This window comes from Eublepharis macularius, chromosome 3, assembly GCF_028583425.1.
Source record: "Eublepharis macularius isolate TG4126 chromosome 3, MPM_Emac_v1.0, whole genome shotgun sequence".
Classification (NCBI taxonomy): domain Eukaryota; kingdom Metazoa; phylum Chordata; class Lepidosauria; order Squamata; family Eublepharidae; genus Eublepharis; species Eublepharis macularius.
Genome location: NC_072792.1, coordinates 74106322 through 74133910, shown reverse-complemented (window position 1 = coordinate 74133910; position 27589 = coordinate 74106322). Strand labels below are relative to the sequence as shown.

Genomic DNA, 27589 nt, shown 5'->3' with positions numbered 1-27589 from the left:
ACACTTACATAATGACCTTAAAACACATTTACTTATAAGTAATTCAGTGAGGCTTATGATCACAGAGCTCTGAAGCAAACAAAATGTTCATTCTCTTTATAACAAAAGATAACTATAATTAAACAAAAATGGATTCATTTAACAGCCTTGTATGAGGAACTAAACACAAAAAAGTGTAACTTACTTTCCCGTCTCTTTTGCAAGGTCACACCAGTCTCTTCGTACTATGTCTAGACCTTTAAGTTCTTGCTTGGTAATATAGTTTCCATTTCCTGTTGGTTCTACAACCAAAGCAGCATATTTCTTCTTTTTCAGCAGCAAAAGGGATTTAAAGACTCCATCTATATCTATCTCCAACAATTTGTACAGTTTGTTCACTTCACTTTTAATCTACAAATGCATCAGAAATGAGACCAAAATCATCATCTTAGTCACTGGAAAGAAATATGATTTGCAAAAATAAGAAGGTTGCCCAAAGGGAAGAATAATTTGCTACGTGACTGCAAAAATAGTTCATAAAGGGCTTTCAATATGTACCAAAGAGATGAAAAAAACACTGTTGCTCTTACCTGTAACTGTTTGTTGAGTTCTTCCGTGCAGGCACACATGGGACAGCGCACACGCAGGCCTGCTGATTCGAAGATTCTTTTAGCTAAAAACCACGAGGAGGTATCTTTGCCTTTATCTGCGCATGCGCAGCCATTTTTCCACCGAAACAGTCCCTACAGAGGTGGGGCGTCCCTAGATACCCTCAGTCCTCTTTTGCCATGCTCTCCATTTAAGTAGAACAGTCTTCGCAAGAAAGGAGGGAGGGTATGTGTGCCTGCATGGAAGACCTCAATGAACAAACAGTTACAGGTAAGTGCAACACTGTTTTTCATCGTCGGTCCTCCTGTGCAGTCCCACATGTGAGATTATTTTTACGTACGTATATATGTACATACGTACGTAATTTATATTCCGCCTTTCTCACCGAGACTCAAGGCAGATTACATAGTGTGAGATTAGTACAATTAGTGGCAAGGACAAGGACAGGCATTTCCTTTTTTTTAAATTTTTTTATTGGATTAGAAATATTTTAATATCCATTACAATCAATTTCCTTTAAATATTCCAATTCTAACCCCCTCCCTTCCCCCCCTTTTGTTGACTTCCAACAGTTTTCCAACCCCTTATCTATTTTCCCCTACTCATTTCAAACTTATTGTACCTATTAAACATATACTTTCACTCTCTTCTAAGCTTATCTATTATATCACAGTGCTATCTCTATTTCTCTTCCCATTTAACTTAACAACTAAATAATACATTTCTGGCATATATTCTTCCATAATCATTTTAGTAGCCTATACTCTTTCTTACTCATTCTGGTCTCGTCTATATGGGACAAACAATTTGTCCCTAGTTATACATAACTTTAAGTACATTATAAACATTGCATGCATTCAATATAAGTCAATCAATTTAACCCATACTCCATATATTACTCTTTGCTTACTTCTATATATCTTATCTTCATACTGTTTTAATTATCTAATTTCTCCATTATGCAACTCTATCAGAAATAGTCAGTCACTTTAACCCATATACACATTCAGCATAAGTCAATCAATTTGACCCATATTCTGTATGCTACTGTATATTCCCCCCTTTCTTATATTCATTCATTTTAATTATATAAATTCTCCATTATACCATTATCTGCCAGCAATGAAATTAATTAGTTTCTATCCTTATAGATCTTATAATAACACCACTATTACTTAATACTATATATAGTAGTCAAATAAAATAATTGCTTAGAAATTTTCAATTGACTCTCCACCCCCCGGTATAGTCACTTCTCTCTTCTTTTGTTGTATTTCAGCAATTTTCAAACTGCCACAGTTCTCCTCCCACCTCCCATTTTTTCACCAAGTACTGTTTCAGCTTCTCCCAATCCGTGTTAAACTGTCCTGGATCAAGGTCTCTCAATTTTCTTGTCATTTTGTCCATCTCCGCCATGGACAGCAATTTGTAAATCCAATCCTCAATAGTTGGCACTTCTTGTACTTTCCACTTCTGCGCGTACAAAAGTCTGGCCGCTGCTGTCATATAAAATAGCGAGGGGGGGGGCAGGCATTTCCATACAGTGTCAAGAACATTTCCATAAACAATGTCATAGGGTAAATGAATACAGTTTCAAGAACATTTCCATAAACAATGTCATGGGATAAAAGAATATAAGTTTACAAAGGTATAGTATTAGCAAGGATCCAGTATGGGGTTGAAGAATTGCTGAAACAGAACATAATTAATTCTAGGACTTACATTGAACAACATAAAGCACAGGTAGGATATAGGAGTACATATTTAAAGCAACAGATAATATGTAAGGCAACATATTGGTGAAATCTATGGTTTCTAACTCATTAGTGAAACATCTGGGATCCCTTTCCTACAATACCACCCTCTTAGCTGAGAAATTAACAAGCTATTTACCTGGGTGGTGGAGTCCATTCTGTTCCACAGGAAGATCGACTGGAGGACTGCTGTGCCCACTGCTGTCTCCTTCCTGTCAAGGATGTCCAACGCATAATGTTTGACGAACATGTTGGGAGGAGGACCACATCGCAGCCTTGCAGATATCATGAAGTGAGACACCTTTCATCAATGCAACAGATGATGCTTGCATCCTGGTGGAATGAGCGTGGACTTCCAAAGGGCAAGGTAAGTCAGCATTCTTACCTGCACCACCAATCTAGCTATGGTTTGCGAACTAGCCTTCCTCCCCTTCATCAGGCCAGAGAAACAAACAAAAAGCTGTGCATCCGACCTAAAAGGCTTCATACGATCTAAATAAAACAGGATTGCCCTACGCACATCCAAGATGTGCAAGGCCCTCTCTGCCTCAGTGGTTTGATTGCAAAAAAAAGCCACTGGCAGGATGATTTCTCGGCAAACATGAAACCTGGATATGACCTTGGGAAGGAATTCCACCTTTGTCCGGTTGGATTCTCAAAAAGGGAGGATCAACACTCAAGGTGGCTAGCTCACCTACACATCTAGCTGAAGTGACAGCTACAAGAAGGGCAACCTTCATTGAAAGCAGCCTTAAATGGCAAGTAGCCAGTGGTTCAAATGGCTTTGCCATTAGTTTGGTTAGAACCAGAGGTAAGGACCATTGTGTAACCACTGCGGTAACTGGTGGGAACAAGTTATTCAAACCTCTCAAAAACAACTTAGAAGTATAATGAGAAAAAAAGTTTTATTATCAATGGGGGGATGAAAGGCCAAAAGGGCTGCCAAATAAACCTTAACTGAGGAATTAGACAATCCCCTCTGTTTGAGCCTAAACAAACATTCTAATATAACCTGACCCCAAGCACTAAATTTATCCCATTTCAGGCTGTAGGACTGTCGCATTGACAAATATCTAGCATTCAGCAGGACATCCGCTACCTCCTTCGAGAAACTGCCTCCTGAACCACTAACCAAGCTGTCAGGTTGAGTCTGTAGATGTTGTGATGGAGAGCCCTTCTCCAGGATAAGAGATCCAGTTCCTTTGATAAGTGATGGACCTGGGTCTGTAACCTCATTAGCTCGTGAAACCAGGGTTGCCTGGGCAAGAAGAGAGCTATCATGATAGCTGTCATCTTGTCTGACTGCAGCTTGCTCACGACCCTGGTTAGCAACGGGATGGGCAGGAACAGGTAATAAAAATGACCCAACCAGTGGAGCTGGAATGCGTCTCCTAAAGACCCGTGATCTATACCATCTCTTGAACAATAAAGCTTGGTTTTTCGATTTTCCACTGAGGCAAATAAATCTACTTCTGGGAGACCTCTCTCTGTGATGATGGGATATAAGTAACAGTCTTTCAGAGAAGACTCGTGGGAGTCTCCTCTCAACCTGCTGAGGTGATTTGCTAACACATTGTCTTCCCAGGGATATGCAAAGCCTGAAGCCAAGCTTCATGGTCTACTGCCCAATTCCAAATTTTTATGGCTCCTCTGCAAAGGACCCCGGATGCGGTGCCCCCTTGCTTGTTTATATAAAACATGGTGGTCGAATTGTCCATGAGGATCAAGATGGACTTCCCGGTCACCGCATCTGCAAAGGAGACCAAGGCATAAAGTACCGCTTTCAATTCCAAAAGGTTGATGTGAAAATCCCTCTCAGTGTCTTCCCATGTCCCATGGGCATACGAACCATTACAATGAGCCCCCCATCCGAGGTTGGAGGCGTCTGTTGTAATTGTTATGTCAGGTTTAGTTTGTCCAAATTGTATGCCCTTGAGAAGGTTAGACTCCTCTAACTACCATTGCAGAGACCTAATAACTGCTCTAGAGACATTCAGTCTCATGTTGTGAATCTTGTTCGTCATGAAAAACTGAGAGGAACCACAACTGTAAGGATCGCATCCTTAGTCTTGTTAATAGAACCACAGCTGTGGTAGGGGCCATGAAGCCTGGTAAGGTTTGAATGTCCTTTGCAGATTGGAACCTACACTTGTTAAACTTCCTCACCAGCCCTTTTATCTTCTATACTCTTTCGACAGGCAAAAAGACCTTATTTCAAATACCATTGAACACTGCACCTATAAACTGAATCTCTTTGGATGGTGTCAACGTGGACTTTTTTTGGTTCACAAACAGTCCTAAATCTAGGCATGTATGATGCGTCAAGTGGACCTTACTGGCTACATCCTCAGCAGAATGGCTGGTGGTGAGCCAATCGTCCAGGTAAGGGTAAATGCAACAAATAAGCAAACTACTGCCACACATTTCGTGAAAACACATGGTGCAGTCCAAAGACCAAAAGGTAACACTTGATATTGATAGACATTTCTGTCATGGGTGAACCTCAAAATTTTTCTGTGATTGTCGTAGATAGGAGATGTGAAAATAGGCGTCTTTAAGGTCAAGGACTGCAAACTACAAATTTGGAGAAACGAATGTCATGATCGTTTGTAGAGTGGTCAGACGGAATCTGCATACAGAAATTACTTTATTCAGGTCACGCAGATCCAAAATAGGCCTAAGACCCCCGTCTTTCTTTTCCACCACAAAGTCTGGAATAGAAGCCCAGCTGTGCATCCTAACCAGTCACCTGCTGAATAGCCCCTTTCTGCAATAAAGCTTCTAGATCTGTCTGCAACCCAGAGCAAGCTATCGAGTCAGAGAAAACAGGAAGTCCCAAAGGAAGGTAACACATAAACTCAATTTTATAACCATAATGAACAATGTTAAGGACCCAAGTGTCCAATGTCATATTACACCAAGCAGTATAAAAATTATGTAACTGGTCCCCAAATATGGAGTCCAGACTCTGTAATAGAATTGTTTCAGACTTTTAGGTTGGTCCTTAGGATGCTGGTGCTGCAACCCCTGCTTCTGTCTGTTTTTCTGCTTCCTCCTAGAGAAGGAGCTCTGGGAACTTTGGTAGGGCCACTGGGTGGTGTATTCGTACCCTAGGTATGGGTGGAAGCATTGAGACCGTCCCTTGAAATAGGGTCTGTATTGAGGACTTCCAGAGTATGGTTGACTTTGAGGCAAAACTCCATACGAACAGGCAGTAAACTACCTTGCGTTTTTGAGACAAATATTCATCAGTTTTCTCAGAAAATAGAGTTTTCCCTTCAAAGGAAAGATCCTCTACTTTGTTTCTGGTTTTGGCTGGCAGTGCTGTTGACCGAAGCCAAGCATGTCTCCTCAGGACTATTGCTGAGAGGAGTGTTCTAGTTGACGTGTCAGCAACATTGCGACTAGTGTTTATCTGGTGTCAAGCTAGTCGGACCACCTTTTCTTGTATGACCTTCAAGAAGGGCCTCTGGTCTTTCGGGTAGCTTGGAAATAAAAGCTGCCGCCTTGTTCCACAGGAACAGTTAATAGGCAGCCACCATTGCCGAATAATTGGCAATCTTTACATTCAAGGCTGCTGAGGAGTAGACCTTCCTACCTAGAGAGTTTAATTTCTTCCCCTCTTTGTCAGAGGGCATTGAATGAGGTCCCTGCCTCTGGCAGGACTGCATTTCCTTGGTGACAAGCAAGGATGGAGAGAAAGATATGGGCAAGCCTCATCTTTAGTTCTGTAAAGTCTTTCAGCCTTTCTGGTGGTTGCTGGTATAGAAGCTGGCTTCAGGTTCAAGGCGTTCATCATTTCCATGAACCCTTCTATAATCAGAAAAGCCACATTAGTTGATGAACCCAAGTAAACGTGCCATAAGATTTTATCCTTTGACTTGGGCTCAGTAGAGGAGACGTCAATTTCCAGAGCCCTAGCCATCCTTAGGAACTGCTCAATGTAGGCCTGAAAGTCATCGGTGGGAGACACCTCTTCAGTCATACTCACAGCTTCATCGGGTGATAGATCGGAAGGAGGACTGGGGCTATCACCCATGTGGGGGTCCATCTCATGTTCTCTGTTGGGCAGCTGATAAGCCATTCTAGGACTTGAGAATGAGCGCTGCCTCCTCAGGGGTGTAGAAGAACGGTCTCTGGAGAGAACGTTAGTGAAAAAGGATCTTCCAGTGTCCAAACCGTACGGGGATGACTCTCCGTAACGCCAGCGCTCCTCAGCATAGGTGTAAAAATGTTCCTCTCTAGAGGGGCAAGAGTGTGGTCTCCTGTGAGGGATTTCACCCTCCTCCACCGAGGGGTGAGTTGAGGACAGGATCTGGGTCTCGCTAATGGGGATCCAGGGTGCCCAGACAGCATAGGAGGTCGGTCCAATATAATGACATCCTCCTCAACCCATCCATCTTTAGGGGATGGTGAAGCATGTCGATCCAAGGAGAGATGTTTGGACTTCCTCTGTTTCTTTCTAGGTAGTTCACTCTCAGAGGCAGAGCCTGTAGGTATGGAGGGTCCAACACAGGGGCTTCCAAGGTCACCTTATGCTTCTTTGAATGGCGCTTCTTAATAGTCGGATCAGATCTTGGCGGTGATCTTGGATCCGACACGGGTCATTGAGGTACTGCCTGCTCAGACATCGAAGCTGTTCAACTCTGAGGAGTCTTCGAGCTTGTTAGATCCGGCAGCGAAGGGGCACGACCTTCGATTGTAGCAAAGGGCGGTTGACTCCAAGGAGTTTTAGAGCCAAATCGATTCAGATCTGAAGGAGTAGACCTCTTAGGTACAGGTGTTCGAATCCAAGAGGTGCTCAGTTCCATGTGCGCCGGACCCTATATTCAAGGAGCCGGTGACGATCGGCTCTGAGGAGTCTTAGAGCCTGTGGTCAAGCACAGAGTCGACGGCGGTCTCGACATCAACACGGGGTTCGAATCTGACGCTCCTGGGGTGCCAGATGAGGCAGGTGTTTGTGCCTTTGCCGGAGCCTCCGCAGCTTCCATGGCCCTTTGCCAAAGTGATGCCTTTAAGTGTCCCGTTCTTTCAGCCCTGGCCTTCGGGGTGAAACTTTGGCAATGCTTGCAAGACTGGGTGTTATGAGTCTTGCCCAAGCACAACAAGCAATGCGAGTGGCCATCCATCCGGGTCATTTTCACGTTGGATGCTGAGCAACAGGGCCTTTTCTGACATCTTAGTAACTTACACAACCAAGACAAAAGAAGAGAAAAAGCTACTTATCCATGAAGAAAAAAAGCTAGAATCAATCTCCTGAGACGGCGGCAAAAGAGGAACTGAGGGTATCTGGGGGCGTCCCGCCTCTTTAGTGGCCGTTTCGGCGGGAAAATGGCCACGCATGCGCAGTGGCAAGGGTGCCCTCTAATAGTTTTTAGCTAAAAGAATCTCCGTATTGGCAGGCCTGTGCATGCGCAGTCCCATGTGGCCATTAACACTACTGGGGAAAGCCCAATGGGCCAACGGCCTGGGGGACTGTCCACTCCTATTGGGGCCATCCCAACCCAAGGTGGGATGGCCTCATTAGGGCCGTGGGTGGGTGGGATGAGATGGGTGGGAGCCACATGACACCATGAGATGGTGCTCCCCATTTCACAGCCCACTGCTTTGCATCCCAACACTGCCAGCTCTCACCATGAGCCAAGCACACAAGAGCTACCACTGCTGCAAGATAGACGTAAGTTGCCACCACAAGGCTCCCCCATCAGCATAAGGCAGTGGGAGCTGTGGTAAGCCTGCTCCTTCTCTTCCCCTGCCATCAAGCTGTGGAGCTGGACCCTTTTTTGAAGGGCCTTTTTTGCCTCCCAATCTGCCCTTGAACATAAAAGGAGATTTCTACCCCATGTTACTGTCAACCACTTCAGAGATAATTTACTTTCAAATAACTTCAAACTGTATCTAATACAGTTGGCTGCCCCCTTCCTGCACCATGGGCTCTTGGTACCACTTTCTGGAGTTGAAATTTCAATGCACCACTCTTCAAGTCTCCATATTTGCTCCTGGGTCTTCTCCCCCACCCCCCAAGTCTTTCAGTACTGGCTTCCACACCCCAGTGTATGTGTTGCCTACTGCTTCTGTCTCTCCAAGGAGTATGATTTCAAGTCATAATTTCCTCTTCCAAAGAGCACAACTGAGGGTGCAGGAGAAGCTTCCAAGATCGTTTTTGTGTTTTAGTTCCTCATTGATTTCTTGCATTACTTCCTAGATTACCTTGGTATAATCAGAAGGTGATAGATGGAAATACAGGTTGTCCAGATCTATAAGCACAAGTCCCACATTCCTTTCTGTCAGACCTAGAGTAGGATTACTCCCAACTAAGGTTATAAACTGAGAAGCCTCAGCTCTAATTTAGACTTTGAAAGGTCACAAACCCAAACTGGTTTATATATCGTCCCCCCACAATCCCCCCCACCTATAAATGGAGGAAGAATGACGCCTGTGATATCTTTATTGCCATAAATCCTACTTCATTGTTTCCCTCTGGAATATTTGTGTTTTCCTCTAGGGATCCTAGAGGAATATATACCAGAATCAAAAATAAAGAAATCATAATTAAAATCAACAAAACCTAAAATCAATTTAAAAATACATTTCAATACACTTAACTCTAGAACCCAAATTACACCTCAAATGACCTCACTAATTTGCATTTTCTTTAGGCCTTACGTCTATGCAAACTCACAATTCCTCCTCAGAATTCTAAAATATCATGCAAGTCCCCAAGGACCAGAAGATAGTTCAACAACAGACAAGTTACATAGCAAGCAGATTTTGCACACCAAAAGCTGCAGGAATACTATTGCTATACAAACCTTCCTGAAACTTGTCAGATAAAACACTCTTTATACTTCCTCTAGCATTCCAAGAAGTGGTGATCATCATAGAAAAGACCAAAGACCAAACAGAAGACAAGCAGACCTATGTAACAAAGGAACCACTACAAGGTGACATTCTGCTGACTTTAACTGGCTTGAAGTATACATCAGGAGAGATGGTCCTTCAAGTACGTGGACCCCAGGTTATAAAAATGCATCAGATATATCTTAGGACAGAAACACGGGGATGCCCTGGTACAGCGTTGGTACTTGAGGCCCAGAGAGATGTTTATGAACAGGAGCAGGGCCGCTCGTGGTGAACCTTCTATTGCCTCTCTGAACTACACTTCTGCTCTTCTACTCAGTAGAGGCAAAATATTTTTTCAGAGGTTTGAGGGGGTATTTTGGGAGATAAATATTTATGACCTCATAAAATGAGCACTTCAGAAAAATATGACTAGGACATATTCATGTGTCCTGAAAGCATCTGAAGGATACGAACTGCCATCAGTGGTCCAAAAAGCACCTCATCCGATAACTATCAGATAATTCTCTCCAGCACTTCCTGGAGCTTCTCTATGACTGTTTGTCAAATGACATGATGCCTGAAGGGAAGAGTGCCTCACTCTCATAATCTTATGAAGCATTTCTGAGGAATTTATAGCCCTTCCCAGCTAAGGGCAGGAAGACTGAAAAAATCAAGATGCTTACCAAGTTAAAAAGGTAAATATAGATTGAAAACACACAATGCACAAGGGGAAGCCTCCATATACCTGTCTCTAGGGAAAGAAGATTCATCATGCAATCCTCTAGAGCACATTGTTCAATAGGGGTGCATTTCTCAGCTGGAAGGGGCAAACTTTTCATTCAAAAAATGTTACTTCTTAAGAGTCCTCTGGACTCATGGCTTGTCTTTCCTGAGTGTCATTACATTACAAAGTAATTAAATTATCACATTTATAACTAAACAACATTATGTCTTGAAAAAGCCTGTATTAAGATATCCTTGTGGGAAGAAATTAACAGAGACCATACTTTGGAAGTCAACGCTATGGAAGATATACTGAAAGCTATTCAGAAATAGAGATGAATGGTGGGGGAAGACTTCTAGATATGGACAGAAGACTGGACTGATCAATGCTTTGAGAAAAGTTCATGCAAAATAATTTTAGAACGCAGCAGCATAATGAACAAATTCAACATCAAGACAGTTACCAAGAATCTTGCAGGTACTAACAAGTACACAGTTCTGTACTTAAATAACAGATTATCAATAATATACATCTAAAACAATATACAGAAACTATGACAAGAACTTAAAAGGGCTTTACCTTATTCCCCAATTTAAACACATCATCCAGGTTGGTAATGTTTGTGTTTATCATGATTGAGTCAGTATCACCATAAATTACTTCCAGATTCATCTAGTTAAAGAACAAAAATTATGTACAAATTAGAGCTACAAGACAAACTTTCCAAGTCTACAACCAATTCTTTTCCAAAATTTTAGTAGTTTTTAATTCAGTTCCAATTTGTCTTTGACATAGATAAAAGCCCAGACCACAAAGAAAAGAGTTTGAGTCCCAAAACTTGACTTTCCCATCAAAAAACTAAGATGCTACCTTTGATAAAAAGCAGAGAAAGTAAATAATGATTTTCTTGATGAAGGAAGAGAGGAAAGGTTTGAGGAAAGATCCTCTAACCAATATAACCAGTAATCAAGTGGAGGAATAGAGTGATATATTGTGAAAAAGGCAATATTATATTCCAAGTCTTCAAAATAATACAATAAGAGATGCTGGGGGGGAAATCAGTCTCAACAAAGACATTAGAACACACAGTTATTGGCCCATGACTAAACTCTAATTAACACTGTTACTAATTTGCCTAAAACACTCAAAAGTAGGCTTCAAGCCAGGATTAGATCATATTTGCTTTACCAAAAAGGGGAAAGCTACAGTCCATTAGAAGGGATTACTTTAGTAAACTAGGCATCCTGAGAAGTGATTTCAGTTTTGTTTGGGTTACAATTTCCTAGAATAAAAAAAATTCACTAGGTGTGCTATTTAAAGGTTGCAGTACAATGAAAATGCTCATTATTACCTTCTGTACCATCTCCTTAGTATGCATCAAAATCTGGAGAAAGAAAAGATTTTAATTATATCGCATTACAAGTTACTATAAGCAAACATACTGCATCAGATAACAAGGTTCCGGAGTATTTGACCAGAGTATTTATGTGCGGTATAAATGATTACAAACTGTAAAAGCATTAGACCAGAAAAAAATACCCTCACTCATATGCTTATGTAATGGATCACAAATGATCATCCAACAGCTTACAAAGTCAGTGAATACCAAAGAAAAGAAGTGTGTGCACACACACACCCCAATCTGGGTAATCCAGATCCAGGTTTCAGGGATTTAAAAAAAAAATCCAGGATCCCTGACATCCAGGTCAGATTCTCTGATCGGAGTTAGAGAATCCTGGATTTAACCAGCCAGTATTCCCTATGGAGAATAATGTCAAGGGGGCTGGAGGGGAGCATTTTTAAGCAATCCCCACAAAAATTGCAGGGAACCTACTCCTGACTGTCCAATAAATCTCCCCCAACATTTCCAAGCCTTCAACCCCCCCCCCCATGCTTGGGAGTCTCTGGTTCTACAGAACTTCCTTGCAAACTGATTGTCATTGAACTAGATAATCGCAATGCCAAATCAGAGAATCCCACAGAGTATCCCTTTACTGAAGCAAAGGGTGGTGGTGGTGGTGAGTCTTGCTGAGCCGAAGAGTTTAAAAGGCGGCCAAGCAGCAGTGGCTTGAAGTGGTTCTTTTGGAGCTCAGGAGAAGGAAGAATGGGATGGGAATTAACTCTGCCTGCTGCCTCCTCCCTTGCCCCACCAGCCTCATGCTGCTCTCCTGCCACCACTACCCTCTCACCGCACTGCTGCACCGCCTTTGCCTGTGGTAGCTACCTACAGCCAGATAATCTGGCCCAGCAAGTCCTCCTGCCCAGATCCAATCCAGAATTCACCCAGGGAAACGGACCTTTGGACACTTACCGTGAAGGGTCCTTCTCCTCTGAGGAAAGGAAGACATCTTTGGGTGTTTCCCACCATCCTATCAGGGAGGCACAAAGTAGAATTTCTTCCTCTTCCTCTAGTAGGTGGGACCACCCTCTCTGTCCTCAGTTTGGGTGACTCCCTTCAGCAGTGTATGTTCTCCTTGAAATTCAACCAGTAAAAACCACCAGTAACAATACTTAACTAACTCCCTAAAAACAAAGTAAGGACATAACAGATAAGGAAAAAAGCTAGGAACATAGAGAAGAAGACAAGAAGCAGATACTGGGAGAGATCTAACAGCTCTGAAACGTTCGAGTAGTCTCTTGAAGATCTTGGGAGGGCAAGATGTCCTCCTTTCCTCAGAGGAGAAGGACCCTTCACGGTAAGTGTCCAAAGGTCTGTTCTCCCTCTGAGGTGGAAGACATCTTTGGGTGCTCCCAAAGCAGTGCACTATTTCCTGGGCGGGACAAGATCTTCATCTTCCACTACATGCTGTAGTACCCATCTTCTAAAGGCTGCATCGGCCGAAGAGTAGGTATGCAGACGATAGTCTGTTTAATGAAGGAAGAAGACGAAGACCAGGTGGCGGCTTTACAAATCTCTTCTAATGAAGCGTCTTTTCAAAGAGCGGTATTAGCCGCCGCGCTTCTGACCGAGTGTGCCGGGACTCCTTCAGGAATGGTCAACTTAAGGACTCTGTATGCTTCCTTGATACAGGACTTGACACTGTGGGCAATAGCTGCCGGAGACATCTGTTGACCCAGCCTGGGAGGAGTAACATTAACAAAAAGAGAATCCATTTGTCTGATTTGTTCTGTTCGCATCAGATATGTTTTTAAAGTTCTCCTCACATCTAAATTATGCCACTCACGTTCCTTGGTGTGTCTAGGATTAGGGCAAAATGATGGCAAATTGATCTCTTGAGAATGATGAAATTTTGAATATGCCTTGGGCAAGAAGGTCGGATCTGTTCTCAGGACAACTTTCTCTCTGTGAAAAATACACAGGTCCGATCGTATGGACAGAGCCCCTGGTTCTGATACCCAACGAGCTGACGTGATCGCTATCAGAAATATAGTCTTTAGTTTTAGCCATTTTATTGGAATGTCTTTTATTGGCTCGAAGGGAGCTTTCATAAGGGCTTTTAGCACTAGATGTATGCGCCACGTCGGAAACCGGTGCAGTGGTGGAGGGCTCAATAGCATCGCCCCCCTGAGGAACCGGCGTATATGAGGGTGCAGTGAGAGCGACTCAGTCCCTACAGTTGGTATAACTGTGCTTACCGCCGCTATCTGTTTCTTTAAGGTTGCCGGTTTCAGTCCTCTGTCAAGGCCCTCTTAAAGGAACCCTAAGATGTTTTTCAGAGATGGCTCCAAAGGGTCCAGATTCTTGGGTCTGCACCACCGTGCGAAAGCCTTCCAGGTGGTGTTGTAGATTCTGGTTGTTGAATCTTTTCTGGCTGCTAACATAGTCTTAATTATCTGTGGTTGATAGCCCACCAGGGCAAGTCGTTTCCGTTCAATTTCCACCCTGTCAGAGACAGCCACTCTGGGTGGGGATGCCAAATCGGTCCAGCTAGCGAGACAGGGCCATTTGGGGGGCTTAGGCTCGGTCCGAGATCGCCCCTTGCCAGGGGGCCGCGCAAGCCTCGGGGGATTGCTGGTGCCGGCCAGGTTTGTTCCCACCATCGGTAGGACGGTTCCCAGGGAACAAACAACCCGCTGTTGGCTCCATAAAGCTGTCTTCGGAGTCCAAAGACTCCCTAGGCTCCATGGCTCCTTTTTCCATTCCCCTCCTGGGGAAGCAGGTGAGGGAAGAAAGGAGCACAGAAAATAGGAAAGTAGGAAAGGTAGTAAAGATCTAAGCACTGAAAGTATAGCAAGAGCTAGGAAGAATAAAGAGACTAAAATTCAGAGAAAAGGATGTAGGTAGCAGAGCTAGCCTAGTATAGAACTGCTCTCCCCAGAGACAGGAAAGAACTGAGGACAGAGAGGGTGGTCCCACCTACTAGAGGAAGAGGAAGAAATTCTACTTCCTGCCACCCCAATAGGATGGTGGGAAACACTCAAAGATGTCTTCCGCCTCAGAGGGAGAACTGGCATAGCCGGATTATGCTGAATCTGCATAAATCTGTCTTTTTTTCTGGTTCCTGGACCCAGATCACATATCCCTACCAAAGATTGGACCTTCCATGCATTCCATTTAAAAATATTTTTTTCAGGAACAAACCTTTTCTTATATTATGACACAATCAATATCACTGAAATTCAAGTCCTCTTAAAAAACTAATCAATTTTTTAATGTATATATACACAAACACTATCTTACAAAAAGATATTTAGATGGTGTTGAAACTAAGGGACATGAACTCTTCATTTTCCATCCACAGTCTCCGCAATCCTATTGCAGGAGAAAGTTCACATGCAAGAGAATTCACTGGTCTTTATTATAATGGAGGAAATAAGGACCCATAGAGACATGTGGGGTAGCCTAGGTATCCAAACTGAGTTCAAAGGCAGCACCACATGCAGCACATTATAATCCAATCTGGATATAATCGTGGGGTGCGTATCTATGGCTAGACCTTCAGAAAATGCTGTAGCTAGAAAACTAACCTAAAGTTGATGATACTGTCACCTGGAATTCAGGGTCAGCAAGGAATGTAAGAGCACATCCAAACTGTGAGTTTCTCCTTCAGGGTGGATGCAAAACTGTTTGTGTAAGCTGAACACCTACTCCTAGATCAACTTCACTCAAAACACCCACATTTTATATGGATACAATTTTAATTTCTTCACCCTATACAGTTCCTTTTTTTAAATAAAATTTTTATTAGTGAGTGGTAAAACAAAGAAAATTTTGCAAATTTGACAAAAATAATCCCATTTTACCCCCTGCTCTATCCCCCACCCTTTTCCTCCCCCTCCCTATTGACTTCCAACAGCTTTCCAACCCCTAACCCTTCTTATTACTTAAATCTACTTCATTTATATTTCCCTACCAACTTTAATTCAATATCTCTTATTCTAAGCACATTCTTATTTTTTACATAACCTCTATCAAACCTACTATCAATATAGTATATCTCAACTCAATATAACATACTAATATAATATAATATATAGCAAGGATCGCCCTATCTCTTACTTTAAACGTATTCTATTTCTTTTCTTTTAAGCATATACTCCATCAAATACACTATCAATATAGTATATATCACAATAATATATTATATATATGTTGTATGCTATGCCACCAATGTAGCATAGCACACATCACCACACAACACAACCACATATTATTTTATATGTAGAGTCTGATCTACTAACCCATTGTTTTATGTCATATATCATATATAGTATACCTCATTGAGATATCTGTTTACCCCTTCTCATTATCCCCTATACTCAATGTAAAATCCCCTTAAATATTATATAAGCTTAGATTATAATTACATTCCCCCTAAATGGTAAGATCCCTTCTCTCTTGTCATTACAACACTATTCTTTAAAAATTTTCAAACTGCCACAGTTCTCCTTTTACATCCCACTTTTTTTCGAAAAATTGTTTCAGTTTCCCCCAATCAACAATATATTGTCCTAGGTCAAGATCTTTAAGTTTCCTTGTCATTTTGTCCATTTCTGCCATGTACAGCAATTTGTAAATCCAGTCTTCTACAGTTGGTATTTCTTGTGTCTTCCATTTCTGCGCATACAAAAGTCTTGCCGCTGCTGTCATGTAAAATAACAATGTTCTGTGCTGCATTGGAACTGTCTCCATTCCCAAGTTCAGTAGCAACAGTTCTGGGTTCTTATTTGTATTTGTAAAATCTCATTTATTACTTCAATTATTTCTCCCCAGTACTGTTTAGCTACTTCACATGTCCACCACATATGATATAATGATCCTTCATGTTTTTTACATTTCCAGCACTTGTCTGACATATTGGTATTTCCTAACGCAATTTTCTTTGGTGTTAAATACCATCTGTAAATCATTTTGTACACATTCTCTTTAATGTTCGTACAGGTTGAAATCTTCACTGTATTGTTCCATAGGTATTCCCATGCTTCCATTGTTATTTCTTTATGAAAATTTATTGCCCACTTCACCATCTGGACTTTTACTGTTTCATCCACCGTAAACCATTTTAAAAGTAATTTGTAAATCTTGGATATTTCTTTCCTGCCTTCCTGTAATAACACTTCCTCTAACTCCGAATTTTCCAATCTTATTCCTCCTCTCTGGCAGTCCGCATTATAAAGGTCTCTAATCTGTCTGTACAGATTACGGAACCATCCATAACAAGGAGACAATTCTTCTTCTGTCTTTATTCTCAGTTTTGAATATTGTATTTGTGTAATCTCCTTGTAAGTTAGACATTGCTGCTCATTGTCAACAGTTCTCGGATCTATTACTTCATACGGAACCACCCATGAAGGAATTCCATCTTCCATATACAAGTTGTATTTTTTCCAGACCATGAAGAGGCTTCTCCGAATGTAGTGGTGCAAAAACAAAGAGTCCGCTTTTACTTTGTCATACCACATGTATGCATGCCATCCAAATATTTTTTGTGTCTCTCCAGGGCCAGTAACTTACGTTTTTTTAAAGTTATCCAGTCTTTCAACCATACAAGACATACTGCCTCATGATACAGTCTTATGTTGGGCAGTTGCAAGCCACCTCTTTCCTTCGCATCTTGTAAGACCTTCATTTTCACCCTATGCAGTTTCTTACAGTCTCCAAACACTAGCTAACCTCCTCCATAATGGCCAAGGATTAGGCAGAAGTCTCCCAGAACTTACACGCCTTCCAGAAAGTACCAAACTAGCCCCCAATAGAGAAGTGCACCAAGTCAAGCAGATGACTGAAACTACACCTTCAACTTTACAGGCTCTAGTGAACCCTTTGGCATCCAGCAACTGTTTCTGTGGACATATCTTTTTCAAACCAATGGGGGGGGATCTAACATGCTCCACTCTCCCACACTCACACAAAATCTCACTTCCCTCCATCTATCACCCCCATATTTCTGTGGCATAATAAAAAGAATGATGCAATTGATGTAGCAATATTGCAAAGCCAGGACTATTTATTTTTTATTTATTTTATTAATAGATTTATAATCTTCCCACAAGTGGGCTCAGAGCAGGTAACAACATTTAAAAGCTACAATAAAAGATAAAAACAAGAAGGCAAGATAAAATAGTTCTACCTCTGTAATGTCCAGTAGATGCTGCATGGCATTGCTAGTTATTAGTCAGGATTCTTTCAATTGTAAATATGATCAACCTGTGATATATTTCTTTATAAAATTACAGTAACTATCCATCTGTGACTGTCACAAAGGATTGGAAAGCAAACATAGACAGACACCCCTCCCCAAACCCTAAACGATCTCTCATTCACAATAATGTACTTCCTAACATGATACGGACTCTGGGACCAGGGCCTGCAATAAACCTCAATGCCAACTCAATGTCCCCACATTCACTCCAACAACACAATCACTGGAAATAACATCAGTTATACCATCTCAGGTTAACTTGTTTCTCTTCCAATGCTTTATACGCTTTCAAGTGTCAGCAATGCTTTTTTACACTCTATACTGGATGAACAGGAAGTCCCTATGCAAAATAATAACAAATCGACATAAATCTGACATTAAAAATTACAATTCTCAAAAACTAGTGGGAGAAAATTTTAATCTTCCAGGACATTTCATTGCTGACCTAAAAGGGGCAGTCCTCAAACAGAGAAACTTTAAGCGGAGATTACAACATGAGACTGCTGAGCTTGAGTTCACTCACAAGTTCAGAACAACGTACCCCACTCCAGGGCTGAACAGAGACATAGGACTCTTATCTTACTACATGTGCTAATTTCTAGTGCGCTCAAGCTGCTTTGTAGCACTGAACATTTACATTTTGAGTCCCTTCTTTGCTTCACCTCTCCAACCTCCTGGCTGAGACAGAAAGGCTCAGGAATCTCCATCCTACTTGTATCTGAAGAAGGACACTTTGACTCTCAAAAGCTTATACCTTAAATATCTTGTTGGTCTCTAAGGTGCCACTGGACTCAAATCCTACTGTTTGTTTATATGTTACCTTTACGCTATTCAGTGGTGGTAGATAAATAAATAAAGTTGCTTTCAATTAAATGGCGCTTTTTAAAGCATTAATGAAGTTACAAGCAATTGGAGGAAAGACAGAGTTAGAAGTTGGCTTTTTGTTATAGTGATAACCCCATATTTATTTATATACTAAAATAATTTTATTATAGCTTTAATGAGAGACTGTGAAGAGTTTAGGGATAGGTTTTGTGATATCAGTTATTAGAAAATATGTTCATTAAAGTATAAAAGCCCTGAAGGCTGAAAAATAAGTCTAGCTCCTAAATTTTTGGACTAGCTCATGGAGCCACAGAGTATTTGCCAAAGCTTGTGTTAGAGCGCTTGGAGTCACTGGCACCTTAATAGGCTTTTTAGTATTGACTATTGTACTTAATGCTTAATATTAGTTTAGCTGTTTTGCTCCTTTTCACTAATTCAGCAGTCCAGTGAGAAGAAGAGTCTCTCAGCCACCTGTTGGTACGTTCCTTCCACACCCCAACCAAATAAAAAGATCCTTGTTTTCTAAAGATCTATTTGCCTGATGAGGATCTCATGACTCTCCATGCATTCAAATAAGACAAAGATCTAACAAGGTCACCCTAATACAAAGGTGTGCAACTGGTGTTGGTGTTTGCTAGCAGGGTCTCCAAAAATTGGCATGGGGAGGAGATGCAACCTGGCTCAGGACTTTTCTGAGGTCCGAACTACATGTTATATCTACTACATGATTGCCATGGGGACTTGCAACAGGAAGTCAGCTGCAAGTTGCCCATGAGAAATCAATTCAGAAGTGCTGCAGAAGCCCATTTTAGATCAAGACCATGGCACATGGTGTGTGTGTGTGTGGGGGGGGAGCTCTTGCCTCCCTTTCAATGCTGCAATCCCAATCAGAATTAGTCTCCTGAAGCACTTCTGAATTCTCATGGGCAACTTACAGCTGATGTCCTAATTCAAGTCCCCTAGAGATCATACAGTATATATAATGTGTATTTCACCCCAATAGCACAGGAAGGGAAAACCTTGCAAAAGACCAAACAATAGCCCATGATTACGAACCCAGTCTAAAATGGTCTTGCAGTCCAAGATGCTTTTAGCATACATCAATACCATTAACCAATTTCTGCAGCCATCCCTGTTAGAAACTGACTCTCATATCTTGATCATCCAAGAAATCTTTATCCTCACATAGGCCTTCCAGGTAATATTATAGAGCTTTACCAAACTCTCCCTAGAAGCCAACAGTATAGGCAGTAATGATTTAAAATATCCTCTTTTCATAACAATAGCGACTACTTTTTAGACCTCTGCAATGAAAGAGAAGAGCAAAATTATCCTACTATATAAAAGGCTAAGCATATTCAAGACAACTCACCTCCTACCCTGGTGCGCCTCCAGAGGGTGCTGCTGTGGAGGGAAGCCCAGATGAGGAAGCCAGACCTCCAGAGAGCACGCAACGGCGGGAAGCCCAGGCAGGAATCAATCGTGGAGCAGGCGGCAATGCCTGCCCCCCCCGCCTTCACCCAGCTGGGATCAGGAGCAGAGCAAGCGGCAATGACCATCCCCCACTTCAACCAGCTGGGATCAGGAGAGGAGAAGGTGGCAATGCCTGTCCGCCACATTCATCCAGCTGAGATCAGGCGCAGAGCAGGTGGTAATGCCTGCCTACCCTTTACCCAGCTAGGATCAGGCACGGAGCAGGGGACAATACCTGCCCTCCGCCTTCAGCCAGCTGGGATCAGGAGTAGAGTAGGTAGCAATGCCTGCCCCCCACCATCACCCAGGAGCAGAGCAGATGGCAATGCCCATTCCCTCTTCACCCAGCTCAGATCAGGAGCAAAGAAGATGGCAATGCGTGCCCCCCTTCATCCGGCCAAGTTCTTCAGTGGAGCAGGTGGCAATGCCCGCACCCCACCTTCAGCCAGTCGGGATCAAGCACAGAGCAGGTGGCAATGCCTGCCCCCTGCCTTCAGCCAGCTGGGATCAGCAGAGGAGCAGGTGGCAAGCCCCCCTACCCACTTCACCTGGTGATGCAGATGCAGAGCAGGAAGCAATGCCTGCTCCTTCTTCACCCAGCCGGGATCAGGAGTGGAGCAGGTGGTAATGCCTGCCCCCCTTCACCCAGCCAGGATCAGGTGCAGAGCAGGTTGCCATGCCCACCCCCCTTCACTCGGCCAAGATCAGGTGCAGAAGAGATTGCCATGCCTGCCCGCCCCTGCCTTCATCTGGCTGGGATCAGTGACAGAGGATGAGGGAATGCCCACCCTCCCCTTTCTACAGCCCGCTGTATTTTTTCCCACAACGGGCTTTGTTGCTAGTGTAATAATATTACTGCAACAGTGAGAACAGCATTCCTATGAAACAGAGATAATCAGTCAATAATTCTACCTCACACAATGAAGCTTACTTTATTCAGCCATGGCTACCTTGAGATTGGAATATTTTACAAAGCAATTAAAGGGTAAATTTCTATTTTTAAAATTTAGCAGGATTCTGAGTAGCTTGGTTAACCACATTCCTCTCCCAATACATGTGGGGAAAGGTTCATACTTTTAAAAAACTCATACACACACAAGCATCAAGTTTTACTGTATTTAGATATTTAAACAACCAATACACTTTTTTTGTTATCTCTTATCCCTTACAAATCACAAGCCAGTAAAAACAAGTACGACATTCCTGATATGGGTTTTCAATGCAGAAGAAACAAATGCTTTGTTCCAAAGTATGTTCCCACTTGTCCATAAGGGCAGTAACAAATATACGTAATTACAAGAGTGGTACAAGACAAATAAAGTTATCTAGTGACAGGCATACTGTTAATATTACCCATTCTGATGAAGAATCACTTGTAAGTGCCAACAGTAAGGGGAAAAGATATTATAAAATACTTGCTAACTTCATTAATAAATCAGTTGGCAGTTATCATATTTCAGAGAAACACCTGCATATTTATCTTCTTATTACCAATTGGATGATGGAATTTTTTTCAAGCACATATCAAAAATCTGCCAACTTCAAGTGTAAAAAAAAATAAACTTTGTGGTTAATTTTTCTCTTAACAAAGTACAGCTGTTGAGAATAATTGTTCAAGATCTTACCCTGTAATGTCAACTGCAGCAGAACAAAGAGTATTTAATTAGCAAATCTATCCAGTAATTCAACACCTATTATATAAAATGCCTTTGTGATTTTATTCAGGATAATTTGCTAAGAGGGTTATTACTGACATTCAGATGAAATTCAGAAGTCCTACGCAAGTAGAGTCATAATAGCAGTAATGATCCCCCCAATCAGGAGATCCTGTGTCACACAAGGCTTTTTTGCAATGCAGCAGTCGATTTCCTGACTTCTTAATTCCTGGGCTCAACCCAGTGAGAGCCCTTCATGCCAATATTTCAGTCAGAAATATATGTTTAATGGGAATCTATTAAAATACCTAGAACAAAAGTGACTTTTTGTCAAGAATGACAGCACTGCGATCCTATCAATCACTACTAGTTTTTTAGACCTGTGCAAAGGAATGAAATGAGAGAGTTTTATAAGGTGGTTGGCAAAGAAAAGAAAAAGTAAAAATGTGTTTCTTATTGCTTTCTATGATTAATATTTTGTTTTTTTATTTGAGTACATCTGCTCTTCACTGAAGAACTGTTTTTGAAGGTACCGGCTCCATCAAACATCATTATTCTCTTACCTACAGCGTTGAAAATGCATACACATTAGCAACTAAATAACAAAAAATTTTGTCATTTTAGTTCTTAATCAACTTAAATATACTTCATCTAAAATTGTACTTGGTCTCCAGACTCCTTACCATCTTTGTTGCCCTCCTTTGGACATGTTCTAGCTTGTCAACATTCTTCTTACCCTGGGGTTCCCAAGTGAGGTCTAACCAGAGCAAAGTAAAGTGATACCATCACTTTGTATGAACTGAACACTATACTTCTGTTGATACGGCCTAAAATCACATTTTCTTTTTTAGCTACTGCATCACACTGCTGATTCATTTTCAGTGTATAATCTACTAAGAGCCCTAGATCCTCTTCACATGTACTACTGCCAAGACAAGTCTCCCCCACTGTATGATCATGACTTTGATTTTTCTTACCTAAATGCTGAACTTTACATTTATCGCTCTTGAAATTTATTTTGATGGTTTTATCCCAGTTTTCCAGCCTATCAAGATCACCTGAATCCTGATTTGTCTCTTCCTGTACAGGCAACCCTTCCCAATTTAGTAACATCTGCAAATTTAATAAGCTTCCCTTCTATTCCTTCGTCCAAGTCATTTAAAATATGATGAACAACACAGGGTCTAGGACAGAGGCACTCCTCTTCAAGAGGATGAGGAACCATTTACAAGCAGTCTTTCGGTGCAATCTGTCACCAATAACTAATTGAACATAACCAACAAATATTTTTGTTGTGTTTAGTATCCCTCAATAATCTAAGTCATATTTAGCTCTACGCTAAATTTCCCTACAAGCACTGGCAATGTGCTTATATTCCTCCCTAGTTATATGGCCCTCCTTCCATTTCTTAAATGTATCTTTTTTAATTCTCAGAACTTTAAAAAGCTGTTTAACACAAGACTAAAAAAAAAAAAATCCCCACTAGTGAAAGATTGCAAGAAGGGGACATCCCTGGGGTGGAAGTTCCGTACGTTTGGTGCCACAACCAAGAAAGCCTTCTCTTGGGTTGCCACCTGCCTAACCCCAGAAAGCATGGGTACCCAAAGCAGAGAATCAGAAGATGATATATTGTTGAAGGCTTTCACGGCCGGAGAACATTAGTTGTTGTAGATTTTCCGGGCTGTATGGTCGTGGTCTTGGCATTGTAATTCCTGACGTTTCGCCAGCAGCTGTGACTGGCATCTTCAGAGGTATAGTACCGAAAGACAGAGATCTCTCAGTGTCAATGTGTGGAGAAGATGTTCGCAGGTAATTTATATCTACTCCGGAAGGTGGGTTTGGGCAAAGTCATCCTGTAAGACTTTCCCAGGGTGAGGAATGCTAATGGGGGGAGGCTTCACTGTATCCTGAGGAGGTTCTTTTGCATATGGATTGGTGGTTGATATGCTAATCTTATCTGCAGGGCTACTGTAAGATGTAGAGTATTTTATTAGTCTGATATTTTTCAGGACTGGAAACCATGCCCTATTCATTCTTAAACTCTCTTCTTTTCTGTTGAAATTGTGCTTATGCTTATGAATTTCAATGGCTTCCCTGTGCAATCTGACAAAGTAGTGGAATGTGTTGTCCAGTATTGTAGTGTCCTGGAATAAGATACTGTGTCCTGTTTGAGTTAGGCTATGTTCAGCCACTGCTGATTTTTCAGGTTGGCCAAGTCTACAGTGTCTTTCATGTTCTTTTATTCTTGTCTGGATGGTATGCTGTATGGTCCCAATGTAAGCTTGTCCACAGCTGCAGGGTATGTGGTACACTCCTGCAGAGGTGAGGGGGTCTCTACTTTCTTTTACTGATCGTAGGATCAGCTGTATTTTTCTGGTGAGTCTGAATACTGTTTGTAGGTTGTGCTTTTTCATATGTTTTCCCATCTGATCAGTGATTCCTTTGATATATGGCAAAAATGCTTTTCCTGCGAGGGACTGTTTTTCCTTAGTTGTTTGATTTATCCTTGGTTTAATCACTCTTCTGATTTCATTTCTGGAGATGCCATTTGCTTGAAGTGCATGGTTTAGATGATTAATTTCCTCGTTGAGAAAGTGTGGTTCACATATCCGTCTTGCACAATCTACTAATGTTTTTATTATGCTTCTTTTCTGTCGAGGGTGGTGATTGGAGTTTTTGTGTAAGTACCGATCCATGTGAGTTGGTTTCCTGTAGACCTTGTGACCTAATTGAAAGTTTGCTTTGCGGATGACCAAGGTATCTAGAAATGGGATTTCTAGATACCTCAATTTCTTTTTCCATGGTGAATTGTATGTTCAGGTGGATATTGTTGAGGTGGTTTAAAAACTCCATCAATTCTTCCTCACCATGGCTCCAAATGATAAAGGTACCATCCGCGAACCGGAACCAGACTGTAGGTTTGTGGGGTGCTGATTCTAAAGCTGTTTTTTCAAAATGTTCCATGTAGAAGTTTGCTATAACTGGGCTGAGAGGGCTTCCCATGGCCACCCCATCCATCTGTTCATAGAATTCGTTATCCCATTGGAAGTAACTGGTTGTCAGACAATGGTGGAATAAGGCTGTTACATCCTCTGGAAAAATCTGATTAATAAGTGTGATTGTGTCTTTTACTGGAACCTTAACAACAAGGGATACAACATCAAAACTGACAAGTATGTCCTGTGGATTGAGTTTCAGAGGACTGATTTTGTTGATGAAATGTGCTGAATCTTTGATGTAAGACGTGGTTTTTCCGATGTGGTCCTGTAGAAGATTGGCCAGATGTTTAGCTAATTTATATATCGGTGAATCAATGGCACTCACAATGGGTGACAGTCGCAATGTGTGCATTGTCGAGCATTGGGTTTGTCTGTCTTTTATCTTGTAACAAACCCAATGCTCGACAACGCACGCATTGTCATCAATCCGACAGATGGTCAACTCTCACCAGAAGAAACCTCCATCTTGGCTAAGGGAGGAAACTTTGCAGTCACCCCCACCGAAATTCCTGTGGAAGACATCATTGCAAATGTAGAAGCTGCTGTTCATCATCTACCTGAAGAAGAAGCTGAGGAAATAACAGGAGAGATGGCCAGGATTCTACAAAAGGCAAAGCTTCCCACCAGCAATATAATACATGAGAGGAACGCCATCAAGACCCTCAATACAGATCCAGACATCATTATTCTACCAGCTGACAGAGGCAATGCCACAGTGATCATGAAAACAGAAGAATACAAAAGGAAGATTAAGGAACTTCTGGACTAAAACAAGATCCAACCCGCAAAATCACCAGGCTAACAAACGCGCTGATCAGGAATTCCTCACTTCATCCTGACATGCACAGAAAACTATGCAAGACAGAAGCACTATATGGACTCCCTAAAATTCATAAGGATTCAGTCCCACTCTGACTCATTGTGAGTGCTATTGGTTCACCGACATATGAATTAGCTAAACATCTGGCCAATCTTCTACCCTGCAGCTGTGGACAAGTTTACATTGGGACCATACAGCATAGCATCCAGACAAGAATAAAAGAACATGAAAGACACTGTAGACTTGGCCAACTTGAAAAATCAGCAGTGGCTGAACATAGCCTAACTCAAACAGGACACGGTATCTTATTCCAGGACACTACAATACTGGACAACACATTCCACTACTTTGTCAGATTGCACAGGGAAGCCATTGAAATTCATAAGCGTAAGCTCAATTTCAACAGGAAAGAAGAGAGTTTAAGAATGAATACGGCATGGTTTTCAGTAGGGATGTGCGCTTCGGGTTTCCGATTCGGGTAAAATACCCGAATCAGACCCGATACGTAAAGATTCGAGATATCCGAATCAAAGCTTTCCAAAGCATTCGTAATGCTTCAGAAAGCTTCGGGGCTGAGTTTAAAGGGCCCCTTTCCTGCCGCTTGCAAGCAGCGGGACCCTTTAAACATCACCCCAGCCCCAGACCCCCAGACCCACTTACCCTGGCAGCATCGGTGGCTCTGGCCCTCCCCACCGCCCTGCGGAGCCCCAGAGCACCGGAGGAGGCAGAGAAAGCCTTCAGAGATGGGCCGGAGGAGGCAGCTCCGGCCTTCCCCGCCGCCCTGTGGCCTTCCCCGCCGCCTTCCCCGCCGCCATGGTGGCCATTTGAGGGGCATGAAGAGCCAGAGGAGGCAGCTCCAGCCTTCCCCACCGCCCTGCAGGCTCAGAGGAGGCATGCAGTGGCAGAGGAGCCGGTTCCAGACCACTGCAGCCTTGTGCATGCTGCCACCGCTGCCGCTGCTGGCACCACAGCTGCGGCAGCGGCAGCAGTGGCCTGCCACCCAGCTGATCACCCTCCCCCTCTCCCTGACGGCCAGGTAAGTGGGTAGGGAGTGGGGGGTGGAGGAGTTGCCATGGGGTGGGTGGGGGGTGGGGGTGGGGGAGTTCCTCCCTCTCGCTTCAGTATGCTCCAAATATTTACGGAGCATACCGAAGTGAGTAAATACCAGAATTCCAAAGTGGCTTGCCGCTTCGGATTTATGGTATTTCCGAATTTTCCCCCTGCTTCAAGTAAATCCGAAGTGGGAAACCCGAATCTTTTCAGGATGCACACCTCTTGTTTCCAGTCCTGAAAAACACCAGACTAACAACTCTACATCTTACAATAGCCCTGCAGATATGATTAGCATATCAACCACCAATCCATATGCAAAAGAACCTCCTCTGGATACAATGACGCCTCCCCCCATTATCATTCCACATCCTGGGAAACTCTTACAGGATGACCTAGCCCAAACACACTTTCCTGAGTAGATATAAATTACCTGCTAACTTCTTCTCCACACACTGACACCGAGAGATCTCTGTCTTTCAGTGCTATACCTCTGAAGATGCCAGTCACAGCTGCCGGCAAAACGTCAGGAACTACAATGCCAAGACCACGGCCATACAGCCTGGAAAATCTACAACTAACCTCAGAAGATGACTTTCACGGGAAGGTTCATAGGTGGATAGGCAGTTCTTAAGGTATGCTGGTCCCACTGTACTGCACTTTAAATGTCAACATCAGCACCTTGAATATGACTTGGAAACAAGCTGAGAAGCAGTGTAGATGGGTCCAGATTGAAGCAACACGATCCGTGTAATAGTCAGAATTGCACATGTGTTGCTAGTGTACCTTGTATTAATAAAGGACTTCTACATATATTACAGCTTTAGCATATGTACTTCATGAACCCCATAATATGAAAATGGAATATATTTTGTAGCACATTCATGTAATGCGAATCAAGGTCCACCATATCCCATGGTATATGTATACAGTCAAGCTGGGATGGACAATAATTGGCACTTTAAAAAAAATAAAAACATCTAGTATTTAAAGTAGTTTAAGATTTCAATTATAGTAAGTCTCATTTTAACAGCATATGTGGTTCAAAATAAATTCTGTATTTAAAACAAATACATTGTTTTTTACATAAGCAAAGTTTACATCTAATCTCTTATATAGCCTGCTATCAAACATACAGGTCACAATACAGAAAACAGTAAGCCTTCACAGGAAGGAAGACACAGGTGCAAGCCTTCTCTATTTTGGCAGGGTAGCTCATAACTGGCAGCAACCTAGCTAGAACAGGCATGAAAC

General features: G+C 42.3%; 1 protein-coding gene across 1 annotated transcript in view; it reads right to left on the bottom strand.

Moving 5' to 3' along the window:
• The window catches only part of POLA1 (DNA polymerase alpha 1, catalytic subunit), a 399534-nt gene that overhangs the window by 254184 nt on the left and 117761 nt on the right, over window positions 1–27589 (bottom strand). The window contains exons 27-29 of the mRNA XM_054974131.1: window positions 11261–11293; window positions 10489–10581; window positions 185–390 (exon numbers count right to left, since the gene is read on the bottom strand). Coding sequence (XP_054830106.1) covers window positions 185–390; window positions 10489–10581; window positions 11261–11293 — 332 coding nt within the window. The remainder of the gene's footprint in view (window positions 1–184; window positions 391–10488; window positions 10582–11260; window positions 11294–27589) is intronic.